Here is a 15,815-nt window from a genome sequence, read left to right as displayed (position 1 = left end):
CTTTCACTACTTCATCGCTCTTGGATTATTCCAGAGATTACTACATTGAAGGCCCTGCTTTTTATGTTCTCCCTAGCTCCTGAAAATGTGACCATAGAGAGGTCAGGTATTGAGATCCTATGTTGTTGGTATTGAAGTGTACCATGACTTCTGGCTTACGCTGTTTCCTGTGCAGAATATTCTGCACCCTGTCCGTGATGTCCTCTATCCTGGTACCAGGGAGGCAACACATCATGCAGGACTCATGATGATGGTTAGAGAAAGGCCTGTATATCCCCCTAACTATAGAATCTCCTACAACAATTTCATTTCTACTCTTTGCTATTTTGCCCCTTTCCCCTCTTCCCCCATGCTGTCCTTGCCCCATTGGTGCCATGGTCTGGGCTGCACTTCTTCAAGGTGCTGCCACGCCCAGCAGTCTCCGACCCTGAGTACTGGCTTGAGAGTGGCACACAGCCAGAAGACTTCTGCACTTACTGCTTCTTCCTACACTTCCTACTGGCCGCCCACCTGCTCTCCTGAACCCTTTTTGCTGGTGGGGTGACCATCTCCTAAAACATATGATCCAGGAAATTCTCATTCTTCCTGATGTTCCGCAGCGACTCCAACTGTCCCTCAAGCTCAGAAACTCGGGGCTCAAGCTCAAGCAATGGGAAACACTTCTTTACACGTGGTCCAAGACATGAAGTCCTGAAGTTCCTATATGGGGCAGGAATTGCAAGCAACAAGTTTTAGCTGCTCATCCATGATCTTAAAATAAAACTCTATTCCCTCTTTTAAAATTTAGTTACTATCTTGTATAACCCTTAATTTCTGTTAATGCCTCGAGACCTGCTCTGCTAGTACTCGTTATTAATTCACTACTGTTAAGCTTACCCCAATTGAAAATGTCATTTTCCTGGCTCCTAGTTCAAATCAATGCCCTTGTTCAGAGAAAAGTAAGAGTATTACTTACCTGCTTTCCAAAGATATCACACTTTGATTTTTTTTCTTTCCCTTGGATCTGAGCAATCCACTCCATCTAGCTCTATTTTTCCCTGCTGTTCAGCTCTCGCTCCTGGTCTCAGGTCTTCTCTGCCACCACTTTATTTATCCCTGCGGGTCTCACTCAGTTTCTCGCTCTTGGTCTCAGATTTCCTCAGTTACATGTTCCTTTTTTCTCAGTCACAAAATTGTTGATAATTTTATTAGAGTAGTAGTTAGGAATTTTGGAAGCACACGATGCGGAACTTAATTATTTTTGTGATTATATTTGGATCCTCAGAAGTTTGGAAATAATTATTTTTACAATTGAAACAAATGTTAAGTCAGCCATAACCAAAGCCTGATGCTTCAGTAACCTGTTATGCAGTAAGTCTTTATCTATGGACTTGAATGCCTTTTGATCAGGGACCAAGCTGGTCAGTTATCAATCCTTGACTTGGTGCTAAAAATGTAATGTTCTTCTAAAGGAGAAAGTAGCAACCTGTGTTATATTCCAAAAAGCCATGTGGTAAAGGATATAATTAGAGGCAATCTTTACATATTTATAAGCATTTCTTTACAGAAATACACATTACAAACATACACCTTCTAACTCCAACCATCGCTTCCTATTTATAGGAGCATAAGTGAAATCCCAGCTAATGCTCACTGCCTGCACACAATTAAATATAGTTAACAAGCTATAATAAAATTGTTGTGTGAATAAACTACATATAAGGCTCCCGTGATGATTTTTTTTAACCCTGTTTCTGATTATAAAATAACGATAATTGTTTGACTCTATGCTCCCTAGTTAGAAACCTCACCCATTGTGCATGCATATTGGAAATTCAGGAATCTACAATTTTCTGACCACTTAAAAAAACGTTCAGATAATTGTGTGCAGCAGTGTGTGAATTTTTAGTCTTGTCAAAAGTGGCACATCAGTTTAAAAGGAATACAAGTAAAGGGAGGGTGTGTCTGAGTACAAAGCCAAATTTAAATTAAATTATCTGGAAAACGGACTTGGTCATCTAGCTATTGTATTCATATCCTATGACAAATTGATTATTTCAGAATACTTTAATATACCCTTACCCATCTGTTTGACAGCTGAGGAAAACAAAATCGCAGCTTTCCACAGTGGAGAAACAGTTGGAGGAGAAAACCATTGCTTACACAACCAATGCAGTAAAAGCAGTTGAACATGAACAAGACATTGCGGTAAAATTGGGATAATAATTAAATAACAAATAATGAGTAATATTGACATGGATTTTCAAATAATTTTTCAACAACAGTGAAATGCAGTGACTTAATTCCTATGTGAGATGTGACAACTTTTTAAACTTCAGAAAAAGTCCTGTGAAATCTGATTTGTAAAATCATAATATCTTGGCTGTAATGCAGAGATCCATGCTTACTGAAAATTAGACTTTTTCTTTAAAAAAAACATACATTTTTGAATTTTTACCATGTTTTGCTATAATCCAAAAAATGTATTTTCAGCAATCCCAATATTTAAACATTGAATTGAATTGAGTTCCCTTAACATTTTGCTGTTGTGCCTTGGAAGGACTACATTTCACATAGAGCTTGGAAAATCAAAAATTTAGTAGTTCTGTCAGCCAAATGAGTGAACATTTTTAATTTCTGGAAGCCACTTCAATTATGTTTTCATATCATATATATAATCATATCAAAATATACTTTGCATTTTCTTGTAAAATTTCAAGAATACATTTCCTTCTTGGAATTATTAGCATTACTCAACAATGTGGAAAATTGTCCAGTTATGTTATGTTCACAGAAGTAGGAAAATCCAATCCAACCCCACCAATTAATAGCCCATCCCAGTCATTAGCAAAATGATGAAAGGAATTGTCAACAGTGCTATGAAGCAGCACTTATAATAATCTGCCTACTGGTACTCAGTTTGAATTTCATTGAGTCCCCTGCCATCAACATCTTTGGTGGGGGAGAGAGTCAGCAGAAACTCAGCAGGATTAGCCACAAATACTGTAACTACCAGTGCGGGTCAGAGTATTCTGGAGTGTGGGGCTCACCTTCTCACTCCCTGAAGTCTTTCTATCAACTAGAAGTCAAGAGTGTAATTCAATGCTCTCCACTTGCCTGGATGGTTGCATGTGCACCAACAATCAAAAAATGTAATGCTATCCAGGACAAGGCAGTTTGCTTGATTGGCATCACTATCCTAAATTTCATCCCCTCCGCTGTGGCTGTATAGGGTGCACTATAACCACAACCTTTTGCTCCTCCCAAACCTATAAGCTCTGTTAGCTAGAAGGACAATGGCAGATGGTGTATGGGAACACTACACCTCCAAATTCAATTTGCACTCAGCCATGACTTGGTTCACATATTGATGATCCTTCAATATTGATGGGCCAAAATCCTCTAACTCCATACTAACAGCATTGTGGGCACGCCTCCATCATGGTTCAAGAAGGCCACCACCACCATTTGTGAACTAAGGATGGTCAATTAAATGTTGACCTCGTCAGGTATGCCTGCAACCTAATAATGAATTAAACAAAAAAGGGCTTTGGCTAAAAATAGACACCAAATACATTATTTTGAAGTGCTAAACGTGGAACAATTTTATATTCAAACATGATGAGATGCCTTTACTGATTTGAAAACAAAAGCTAGAAATGATTTTCTGAGGTGGATTATCCCTGGTCAGTTAAGTAAATATACAAATCGTGATTAGAAAATATGTCTTTCACTTTTCCTCCTTCCCTTCAATTGCATGATTTGTATGTGAAACATTCGAAGAACAATGTTACGTTTCTTGTATAGAAAATTAAAAGATATGTTCAATAATGCCCACAATTTTGATATTTTTAACTGCTGTTTCCCTTTAAAATACTAGGAAAGGAATGAAGAAATTATCAAATTGGAAAAATTCATTGAGGAGCAACATCAGGAAAATATCGTTGCACGTGAACATATCAAGAAGATTCAAACTGAACAGTGTCATGAACTCGAGAAACAGATTGAAATTGTAAGCTTATGTTCTAACTGTGTTATCTGCACTCCAACAACTAGAATTCTTTTGTAACTGGAATTTCTAATAGCTTTCTAAAAAGCTGGTCACTTTTGGTTTTCAGATAATATGCTCTTTTAAAAAAAACTAATAAAAATAATAGATTGTAAATCTGCAGAAGTTGTTCTTAGGCTTTACATTGAAATTATTAAATTATTCGATCAGGTTTGGTTTTTGTACCTGAAAAAGATTATACTGCTTGGAGCAACTGTCAGTGAAACTGACAGCTCAAATTATTATTTTTTAAAAGCCGGTCTGAAAATCATGGTGTCAGTGGTGGCGGTTTTGCTGGGGCCCTTGACTGGCCAGCTGCTTCCCCTCTCCCCTCAACCTCCCAAACACAGAGCAGAACCTTGTCTTGTGTCTAGAGTAATATAACTCCCCATTAACCGGCATTTTTGATTGATCAGCAGCACCCATTTTCCAAGCATGCTGGATAACAAAGATTTTACTGTAATTACTTAGTTATATGCAGATAATTGTCGCTAGCATGGTCAGACAGTTTGATTCCTAAGCTTTCTAATGTTGATATGTGGGAATTTTAAAAATAAAAAAAGACTTATTTTTAGATTGAGAACTGTAAAATTGAGAATTGAGGCTGTACTCGTTGAAGGAATGCTGCTCTTAAAATGCCCACTAGGAGTTGTCTGAGGACAATGATGCCTTTTTTATAGTTACAGGCCATGATTTCTGTTTTCATTTCAAAGGAGCTGATGTGGCTAATACTCATTTGCAGTCTTTAACTGTATGCTTCTCTCTTCCTTTAATAGCTACTCTTTTTCTGTAAATCTGATTGCAACAATAATCATAAACTATTGCCATGTCAAAATGTAGAATAGAAAAAAAATTGTATTAACTTAAAATACTTAGAATTTAAGACATTAGCAAGTCTGTTTAAAGAAAAGAGAAATGTTAGTTTCTTCTATGTTGGAAAAACTGAACCCGTTGAAGTTGCTGTTGCTGTCATTGAAGAGTCCCATGAATTGCTGATAAATGAGTCAGCAGTTGTTAGTGTCTCCATCAGACAAGGGTTCTGCTTTGCAAACCACTACAGTTAAGTACTATGTATGTGTTAGGAATGCACTGGTGTACCATCCCATAATTGCCCATCTAATGTGGCCTATACAAGTAAACTATGTTCATTTTTGCTTATCCATTTTCTCAAAAATGCTTTAAAGCACTTTTGAAGGTGTGTAAATTCTGAAACTTCTTTTTGTGAGCATCTGAAACCTATATCCGCATATATTTTCAGACAGTTTGAACATGCCTTTGCAGTACCTAATTTGTAGACTGTAACAGAATCCACAATGAGGCATATTTTATTTTAGAAGGTGTGGCTGTACTTCTGAAAATTATCACAGGCTTTAGTTGTACTCTGCTGCTTGGGTAACAAGTTTTGCATTGTCCATCATAGTGATTCCAATTTATTTCAGTCCTCTGCAGGCAACAGTGCAGTTTGGTAGGATAGCAAAGGTTCATTTGCTTGTGCTGCCTATCAATGTTGCTGTGATGATACTAATATCTGTGTGATGTAAGATTTTTTTGCTGATTGTCAGGGTGCTATTTACCTGCAGTGTCCAATTTTTGACAGAGCTGTATGTCTAATGAACTTGTAATGCCATATGGGATCACCCTTGAAAGTGCCATTGATCAACTTTTTTGCTACAGCTATTACATTTATCCATACAGAACAGTCGTTTACACATCATGCTGAAACCCAAGCTTCATTTAATTGTTTTTCCTAGTCTTAGCTACTTGCGGTGATTAGTGCAGTTATCATTCTTCCTTTCATGCTAGTCTTAACTTGTATTTTTATACTGGCAAAGTCCTCTTCTCATCTCATTGAAATGATCTGTCGTTCTGATTCCATTTCCTCAGCTGCTTTTTAAGCTTGAACTCAGCAGTATAACTCAGGCATCTTTCTTTTTTGTAAATCCATTAAACTGTAATCTATTGATTCTGTTCTGCAATTTACTGCAGGTTTTGTAAGATAATGGGGATGTAGGTAATCTTTTTTCTTGAAGTGAAATTAATGAGCGGTTGGAGTTTACAGCCATAAAAATATGGTACCTGTATTTTAAACATTTTTCAATTTGTTCTTCAATTTTTTATCAGTTCCTTACATTTGTCCAGCAATAAAGAAGTTCTGTATGTTCATACTTTGCTCCCCTGTAGGTTAACAATTTTTCCTAAAATTATCCTAGTTGAATTTCAGGAACCACCTTAGAATTTTTTAAGTCGGACAGTGTTTATGAACCATTGCTCCATCCTCTTGTTCCCTGCCCTCTTTGACAGCTTTCGCCAGCACAAGATAAGGGTGCAGGTAGCAACCACTTCTTGCAATCTGGCCAGCTCCATTGTGGGAATCGCCCTCCTGCAATTTTCGTAGACCTTTTCCATAACTCCTGGTTCACAGCCCCTCAGAAGAGCTGTGTACCATTGGGAACCATTTAAAAGGTTAGTTCAAAGGTCTTGCCCGTTCCCCTTGCATGTCCACTTACCTAGTATGCATTATGTACAGAACCAATGAGCCATATAATAACAATGGCAAGTATTGACATACTTAGGAGAAAAAACATTCATTCAGAAGTCTGCTGTGATAAAAAAAAAATTGCTGTTCTTAGAACTCTATAAAAGTATCAATTAGACAGACCATTATAGTATCAATAACAGAAGTTTTATCTAATTTTAATCCTCTTAATCTTGTCCAAATAAACATACTTACATTGACAAAAGAGATCAAAGAAAGAATAACTTATTATAACCTCAAAGATTTCACTCAACCAAAGTAAACACTCCACTTCCGGTTGTCAAAACAGACCCTTGCTGAGCTAATGCGTTTGTGTGCCTTGGAGTTCGGTCAAGCATTTGTAATGAACCCAAGTGGAGAATATGTCTAGCTATCTGTTTCTGCCAATACAATTCCCATGAAAGACACACATAAATGCAAGTATTTTCTTTTTTGTTAAGCTTGAAAGTCAACTGGAAGAGAAACAGCAACAGTTGAGAAAACAAAAGCAAACAATATCAACTGTTCACGAAGAGATCTATGCCAAGCAAAGCAAAATTGAATCATTGGAATTCTTACTAGAGGAAGCCAGACAGGCAAGCTTTAAAAATAAAATTTTAATGGTTCTTGTTTAACTATTTCAATTAATTGGGGATTGCACAGATATTAACTTTATAAAAAGATTTAGCATATGTCCATGTTTTTAAAGCATTTAAAGTGTTATGATGTGAATTATGTCCAGCTGAATTGCTGGTGAGTCTGAAATAGCTTTTATTTGAAGTGACACTTTCCTTACTCATGGTTATGTATTGTTAAAGTTCTGAATTATGCCTTTTAACTTACATCTATGCTAGGATTTCTTTTACAGAAGTCCTCTGAAAACTAACTTCACATAGAAACATAGAAACTAGGAGCAGGAGCCTGCTCAGTTATTCAATATGATCATGGCTGATCCTCTAACTCAATGCCATATTCCTGCTTTCTCTCCATACCCCTCGATGCCACTAATATCCAAAAAATTATCAGTTTCTTTTTTGAATATACTTGGTGACCCAGTCTCCACAGCCTTCTGTGGTAGAGAATTCCACAGGTTGACCACCCTCTGAGTGAAGAAATTTTTCCTCATCTCAGTCCTAACTGACCTGCCCCATATCCTGAGAATGTGGCCCCTGGTTCTAGACTCCCCAGCCAGGGGGAACATCTAGCCCTGTTAGAATTTTATACGTTTCAATCAGGTTCCTTCTTGTTCTTCTAAACTCTAGTGAATACAGGCCCAGTTGAACCAATCTCTTCTCATATGACAGTCACTGGTATCAGCCTAGTGAACCTTTGCTGCACTCCCTCTATGGCAAGTATATCCTTTCTCAGGTAGGGAGACCAACACTGCACGCAGAATTCCAGGTATGGTCTCACCAAGGCCTTGTATAACTGCAGTAAGACACCCCTACTTCTGAACTCAAATCCTCTTGCAATGAAGGCCAACATACCATTTGTCTTCCTAATTGTTTGCTACACCTGCCTGTTTACTTCCATTGATTGGTGTACAAGAATGTGCTTTGTACATCCACATTTCCCAATATATCACCATTTAAATAACATTTTTCCTTTTTTTTCACACCAAAATGTATAACTTCACTTTTATCCACGTTATACTGCATCTGCCATGTGTTTGTCCATACACACAACATCCTCCTCACAACTCACAACCCTGCCCAGTTTTGTGTCATCAGCAAACTTGGAAATATTGCATTTGGTTTCCTGTGCAATGAAGTGTAACAACCCAAATCAGCATATCCAGCACCAAAAAATTAAAGCACTAGAAAAACTGCTGGCCATACTGCTCTTGCATAATAAAAATTGTATATTGGTGTTACCATGGTAATGGGGGATTCAGCGATGATAATGCTTCCATGGCTTTATGAACATAGAAAAACATCAGACTGATAAAGACCAGCTGGTCCTTCCTGCCTGTCCCGTACAGTTGTGATGACTTGGAAAAATGGAAACGTAGGAAAAAGACTAAGCCATTCTGCCCCTCAAGCCACCATCAATGAGATCATAACTGATCAGTATCTCTACTCTATTTAGCTGCCTAATCCAAATGCTCTGGATATGGGCATTGCTGGCAACACCAGTAATTGTTGCCCATCCCTAATTGCCCATGAGGAAGGTAGTGGTGAGTCACCTTCTTGAACTACTGCAGTCAATCTGGTGCAGATATGCCCACAGTGCTGTAAGGAAGGGAGTTCCAGGATTTTGGTGTAATGACGGTGAAGAAATGGTGATATAATTCCAAATCAGGATGGCGTGGTTTGGCGGGAAACTTGTAGCTGGTGGTGTTCCCATACATTTGCTGCCCTTGTCCTTCTAGGTGGTAGAGGTCACGGGTTTAGAAGGTGCTGTCAAAAGAGGTTTGGTGAGTGCTGTAGTTGCATTATGTATATTTTCACATTCCTGCCATTGTGTGTCTGGTGGAGGGATTGAATGTTGGATGGGGTGCTGATCAAATAGGCTGCTTTGTCCTGGATGGTACCAAGCTCTTTGAGTGTTGCTGGAGCCACAATCATCTAGGCAAGTGAAGAGTATTCCATCACCCCTCCTGACTTGTGTCTTACAGATGGCGAACATACTTTGGGAGTACAGGAGGTATTTCTGTGGCTAGCCCAGTTCAATCTCTGATCAATGGTAACTCCCAGGATGTTGGTGGTGGGGGATTCAGCAATGATAATGCTATTGAATGGAGATGGTTAGATTCTTTCTTGATGGGGATAGTCATTGCCTGGCATTTGTGTGACACGAATGTTACTTGCCAGTAAGCAGCCCAGTTGAAATCCTTCATCCTTGGAACCATTCTCCTAAATCCTTTCTGCAGCCTTTCCAAAGCTTTTACAACCTTCATGAATCGCAGTGCCCAGAATTGGACACAATACTCCCGTTGAGGCCAAATCAGTGTTTTATAAAGGCCCTTCATAACTTTTTTGCTTTTGTAACCTCTGCCTCTCTTTATGAAGCCCAGGATCCCATGTGCCTTTTTAACCTCATTACCAACTTGACCTGCCACCTTCAACAGATGTCTCTGTTCCTGCAACCCCTTTAGAATTGTTATTTTTTTTATTGTCTTTCCTAATTCTTCCTACCAAGATGTCTCACTTTACACTTCTCTGAATTAAGTTTCATCTGCTATGGGCCTGCTCATTCCACCAACCTGTCCAAGTCCTTTTGAGGTTTATCACTATCCTCCTCACAGTTCACAATACTTTTAATTACACGCAGCCTTTCTAAAACTGCCACTTCATGAATTTTTAGCCCATCGAGTACATCAACTACCTTGTCTTTCATTATCATTTCAGTAGCATCTTCCTTGGTAAATACAGATGCAACATACTTATGTAGTACCTCAGTATGCCTTCTGAACCAAGTTCTTTTTGTAGTTATTGAGTCTCCTCCATAGCCCTAATACCTAATAAATCTTTGTGTCAGTCACAAACCTGGGAATATTTTCCATTGCACTGCTAAACCTACGACTGTCTTGTTTCATTGTAAAGCAGCAGTTATGCTAACTTACTTGAAGAGTTCTGATTACAGACCTCTAATAATCACAAATACTTCCAAATCATTATGCTTGTGTTGCACGTCGCAACAGCCATGTTTTTATGGCTAAGGAGAATTTGTTGACCTGATAGCTAATTCATCTAAGGAGACCAGCCAATTTATGACTTACTCAGAAGTATCGCACAGATATGTAAATTGATCTATTCACAGCATGAAATCAGAGAAGAAGCTTCTGTTCATAATATGGTCAAAAGTTTAAAAGGAAATTTGGATTAGCAACAGAACTAAATGTTTATGTGAATTTTCCGACACTTGGTTATTTTTCTTATTTCTTACCTGAGTAAAACTCTTGTCCTTAGCAGGTTTGTAATGTTGACGTTATCTATTCTATGCCATCATAGTTTTTAACATGTTTTATTTATATTTCTAGGAGACAAAGAAACAAAAGGAAAGAAGTGATACTGCATTAAAAGCCTTACAAAATCAAACAGAAGAAGAAACTTCCAAAGTCTGTAAACTTTAGCTTTTACTCTTAATTTAACATCTCTATTTTGTACATAGTAAATGGATTTTAAAAAAGTATTAATTAGTAACTTCAAATTGGGTGACCATTTCATGAAATTTGTGCGTTTCAAAGTCAGTAATGTTTATTAGCAAGTTTTCAGATCTTTTACATTTTCACTGTTTTATTGATTAAACACAGGTTAAAGAGTTGGAAACTGCATTGGTGATTTGCAAGGAAGAGCTGAAAGTGCAGTTGCAGCAAGTTGAAGATAACAGGGAACAGCAAGAAAAACAGCTAAGAAAGAAGTCTGAAGAGGTAAATTATGCTAGTATTATGTATTGCTATCAAAGTTGAATATTCTTTTTGCCAGACTTATGTTTAATTCACTTCAGGACTCCAGAACGTGTTTGTGTTTATTTTCAGAGTAAAACTGGCTATTTTCTTTCTTCAGCTTGCCGAAAATCTGAAATATGTATTAGATTAAACAGTTAATTCTAACTGGCAGACGAAAAGCCAAATTTAAATATTGTTTTTCATTTCCAATTATTTTTATGGATGGTTCCAAATGAGTCATTGTACCAAATGGCAATTGTATAAAATAATGTGCACAATTTTTCCTAAAGCTGACTCATAATTCATGCATTTGAGTATGTAGTGTAATATTTATGAACAAAGAAGATGCTATCCACATATTGTCTATTATTTATCTATTCAATACTGTTTTGTAAAAGCTCTTCTCTCACTTTCATCTGTCTTACTCATTTGGTATCTTGCCCAGAAGATAATTTATAGTTTCCTTCCACAAGAGCCAATTATCCTCTCTCAAGTCCAAAAAAAAATTGACAGTGACAGAAAATAACACAAGGGATTGGTTGGAAAAGAGGAATGGGGTGAGGAAAGTGTTCTGAACTTTAATTTTATATTATAAATTTATATAATGTGTCTTATTATCTCTTCTGACTGTTCCACCAACCATAAGCCTTTGAGAAGAATCAAATTCACCAAATATAGCCAGAAGTAATCTGGATTTAGGAGCTGAGGGAACAACATCAAAATTAACTGGCACCAGATGGAGGGAGGTATGGAAATTGCAATGACCATAAGAGGCTGTGGAAAGGTAGAGTAGTGGGATGGAATGATAGGCAGAGGAAGGCAGTAGTTCATTGCAGAAAAATATGAGGTAATACATTTGGATGCAAAATTAGGGAAAAGAAATACGCCTTATATTGTTAATATTCTACATTGAGTACCTGAGCTTTGAGATATAAAGTTCCTTAAAGATGACAAGGAGATAAAGACATCCATAGCTTTGCAAATAAACAGGCTACAAAAGTAAGGAGGGAATGTTAACTTGTATAAGGCCTTAGGCCGTAGTTGGAGTATTGTGTCTGTTTTTGGACAACCTGTTATTGCAACAATGTAAAAAAATTAAGATTTAATGGGACCTACAGGAATTGGGGTTTAAGTTGCAATATAAAATACTTCAGATGTTGGGACTTTTAAGTTTTACTGGAGCTCAGAAGGTCTCAAGGGATCACTTGACAAGCTAGCTTCTTGATTATGAAAGATTACTTAACTAATGCAAATTATGAATTATTTTCATTGTTTGTTGAAGTGAGAATGAGGGTTCACAGTTTTGGGCTAATCATCAAAAAGAATTAATATTGAAATTATAAAAAGATTTCTTTACGCTGTGGATATTTAGCATGTGGATTTCTGTAATGAAAAGTTGTTGAAGCAAATTAGTTTTAAGAGAATTAGAAGAAGAGTATTAAATTCTGCATAGAAAACAATGAGGAGAGTGGCTTTAGATTGGGGGATTCATGAAGAAAAGCAGTGCTGAATTGATGAGGTGAAAGGTATGTTTTTTATTTGTAACTGTATCGGTCTATGATTGTAGAGGTTGGGCGCTAAAGACTAGCATAAGTGCACAATTAATCAGGACACTATCAAGAATTCTTGAATTTTATTTTTGGAAGGTACATTGCCTGCAGAAAGAGGTAAAGCTATCTACAATCAATCTGAAGGAAACAAATGAGCAGAATATGCAACTCCAACAGACCTTGGCACAGTATCAACAAATGCTGCAGCAGGGGACAGCTAGAATTGGAGAGCTGGAAGACCATCAGGCACTGATAGAGAGACAGGTGATTATTTTCAATGTGTACATTTCCATCTTTTTTGTAGCATAATCTGTTTGATATAACCTGATATCCTACCTTTTCCTTGGGAGGGGACTTTCAATTTTTTTTGCAAGACGAGAGCATGAAAAGGCACTTGTTCATTAATGGAAGCATTAAATCCCAGCTCCAGCAAAACAATACCTTCCAGTCCTTGGAATCACGTCCTACTGGGATAGACACCTGCTGTGAACTCTGCCCTGTTGATTGTACAGTTACTACCTATACTAAATGAAAAGGGAAGATAAAGGTTAATATTAGGCCCCATGATTGTATAGACAGAGTTGGAGTTATGAATGTAGTGAGGAGGGCATAGTTTCTGGTTGTGCCCATATTTTAATTCTTGCTGACAAAGAACACTGCACAATATCCAGAATGCCAAAAACGTGAATGAACCTGATTGAGAAAATATTCTGGAACCTCCTGATTTTGAACGCCAACGTGGTCAATTTTCTACGTTCCAATTAATTTCAGTGTGTCTGATCTCACTGAGTATGGTGGCAGGGGTACCCCGACCCTCCTCTGATCTCATGAAGAAATTTTTTGAACTGAGGTTCCACTTCTTTGGTTACTGATTATGACAATCAGCTATTGCTGCATAATTTGTATGTCAAACATTTGAACTATACCAGGCACTGAAGATGCAAGTATGGCAGTATTTACCAATACTGCTGCCAATGCATAATATCAGTTTCTTAATTGTGTTCACAACCCGAGCCATCCATCCATCCGACCCATTAGAGTTCTTTGTGAAAGCGACATATGATGGTGGTGCGATAGATGGTCAGGGGGTTGAGGGTGGAAAATGTACTGGAATAGTACATGGACCTTCTGAAAGTCTTTGACAGGTTAGCACAGAGGAGACCATTGGAGCAGTTAGAACGAGGGGAGGGTAGAAAATTGGATGGCAGAATGGAAGAAGCAAGGAATAGGAGTTAAGGGCAGTTTCTTGGAGTGATTGGAAGTAGGTAACAGTGTTCCACAGAGATCCGTTTAGGGTAGCTTCTGTTTACTGTGTACAGTCATAATTTGGATATGGGACTAGATAAAGTGGTGTCCGAATTTACAGACAAGATTAAAACTGTAAATAATTATAAAGATGAAAGAAAGCTACCAGGGGATATTGATTCCAATCATGGTTAACCAAGGAAGTTAAGGATGGTACTGAATTGAAAGAAAAAGCATACAATGTTGCAAAGATTAGTGGTAAACCAGAGGATTGGGAATGTTTTAAAAGCCAACAAAAGATGACCAAAAATAATAAAAAGGGAGAAAATAAACTTTGAAGGTAAACTAGCAAGTAATATAAAAATGGACAGTAAGAGCTTCTTTAAATATATAAAAAGGAAGAGAGAGGCCAAAGTGAACATAGGCCTGTTAGAGAATGAGGCTGGGGAAATAATAATGGGGAACCAGAAAATGGCAGAGGAGTTGAATAAATACTTTGCTTCAGTCTTCATGGTAGAAGACACTAATAGCATTCCAAAAATACTAAATAATCAAGGAGCAAAAGTGGGGGAGGAAATAAATACAATAACTATCACTAGAGAAAAAGTACTAGGGAAACTAATGGAGATAAAGGCTGATAAGTCCCCTGGAACCTGATGGGTTGCATCCTAAGATATTAAAGAAAGTAGCTACACAGATAGTGGGTGTTGTAATCTTCCAAAAATCCTTAGATATTGGGAAAGTCCCAGATGATTGGAAAACTGCCAATGTAACGCCCTTATTCAGGAAGAGAGGGAGACAAAAAACAGTTAACTGTAGGCCAGTTAACTTAACATTTGCCATTGGGAAAATGTTAGAGTCTATTATAAAAGATGTAATAGCAGAGCATTTAGAGTCAGGTAGAGTCAGCATGGCTTCATGAAGGGGAAATCATGCATGATAGATTTATTAGAATTCTTTGAGGAGGTAACAAGCAGGATAGATAAAAGGGAACCAGCAGATGTAATATATTTGGATTTCCAAAAGGCTTTCAATAAGGTACAGCATATAAGGCTACTTAATAAAATAAGAACCCATGTTGTTGGGATAGTGTATTAGCGTGGATGGAGGATTGGCTCACTAATAGAAGACAGAGAGTTAGGATAAGGGGGGCATTTACAGGATGGCAACCTGTAACTAGTGAGATGCCACAGGGATCAGTGCTGGGGCCACAGTTATTTACAATATATATTAATGACTTGGATGAGGGAAGTGAATGCACCATCACCAAGTTTGCGGATGACACAAAAATAGGTGGGAAGACAAGTGGTGAGGATGACACAGTCTACAGAGGGATATAGACAGGTTAATTGAGTGGACAAAAATTTGACAGATGGAACATTATTTGGGAAAATGTGAGGTTATGCATTTTGGCAGAAAGAATAGAGGAACTAAATATTATTTAATTGGAGAAAGACTGCAGAAAGCTGCAGTCCAGAGGGATTTGGGAGTTGTCGTGCATGAATCACAAAAAGCTAACATACAAGTTCAGCAGGTTATAGGGAAGCAAATGGAATGTTGGCCTTTATTTCAAAGGGAATGGAGTATAAAAATAGGGAAGTCTTGCTAAAACTGTACAATGCACTAGTTAGACCACACTTAGAATACTGTGAACAGTTTTGGTCCTCTTATCTATGGAAAGATATATTAGCATTGGAGGCAGTCCAGAGAAGGTCCACTAGGTTGATCCTGGGGATGGAGGGATTTTCTTAAGAGGAGTGGTTGCGTAAGTAGGGCCTGTACTCATTGGAGTATTGAAGAATGAGAGGTGACCTTATTGAAACATATAAGATTCTTAGGGGGCTTGACAGGGTAGATGCTGAGAGGTTGTTTCTCCTTGTGGGAGAGTCTAGGACCAGAGGGAATAATCTCAGAGTAAGGGGTCGCCCATTTAAGACAGAGATGAGGAGGAATTTCTTCTCTCAGAGAGTAGTGAATCTGTGGAATTCTTTACCGCAGAGGGCTGTAGAGGCTGGGTCATTAAGTATATTCAAGACTGAGATAGGCAGATTTTTAATCAGTAGGGGAATCAAGGGTTATGGGGAAAAG

At 37.8% G+C, this 15,815-nt stretch overlaps 1 protein-coding gene across 4 annotated transcripts in view; it reads left to right on the top strand.

Annotated features, from left to right (window-relative positions):
- ccdc18 (coiled-coil domain containing 18) overlaps nucleotides 1-15,815 on the top strand; it is a 140,892-nt gene that overhangs the window by 68,941 nt on the left and 56,136 nt on the right. For 3 of the 4 annotated variants that reach the window (XM_041208706.1, XM_041208705.1, XM_041208708.1), the window contains 7 exons: nucleotides 2,077-2,187; nucleotides 3,860-3,991; nucleotides 7,004-7,138; nucleotides 10,525-10,602; nucleotides 10,798-10,914; nucleotides 11,406-11,489; nucleotides 12,579-12,746. In XM_041208706.1, coding sequence (XP_041064640.1) covers nucleotides 2,077-2,187; nucleotides 3,860-3,991; nucleotides 7,004-7,138; nucleotides 10,525-10,602; nucleotides 10,798-10,914; nucleotides 11,406-11,489; nucleotides 12,579-12,746 — 825 coding nt within the window. The remainder of the gene's footprint in view (nucleotides 1-2,076; nucleotides 2,188-3,859; nucleotides 3,992-7,003; nucleotides 7,139-10,524; nucleotides 10,603-10,797; nucleotides 10,915-11,405; nucleotides 11,490-12,578; nucleotides 12,747-15,815) is intronic. The other variant, XM_041208707.1, reaches the window with a different exon arrangement.

The sequence above is a fragment of the Carcharodon carcharias genome, chromosome 16 (assembly GCF_017639515.1).
Source record: "Carcharodon carcharias isolate sCarCar2 chromosome 16, sCarCar2.pri, whole genome shotgun sequence".
In the NCBI taxonomy this organism is placed as follows: Eukaryota; Metazoa; Chordata; class Chondrichthyes; order Lamniformes; family Lamnidae; genus Carcharodon; species Carcharodon carcharias.
Note: the sequence above shows the minus strand (reverse complement) of the source record. Positions and strands in the feature narration are given on the sequence as shown.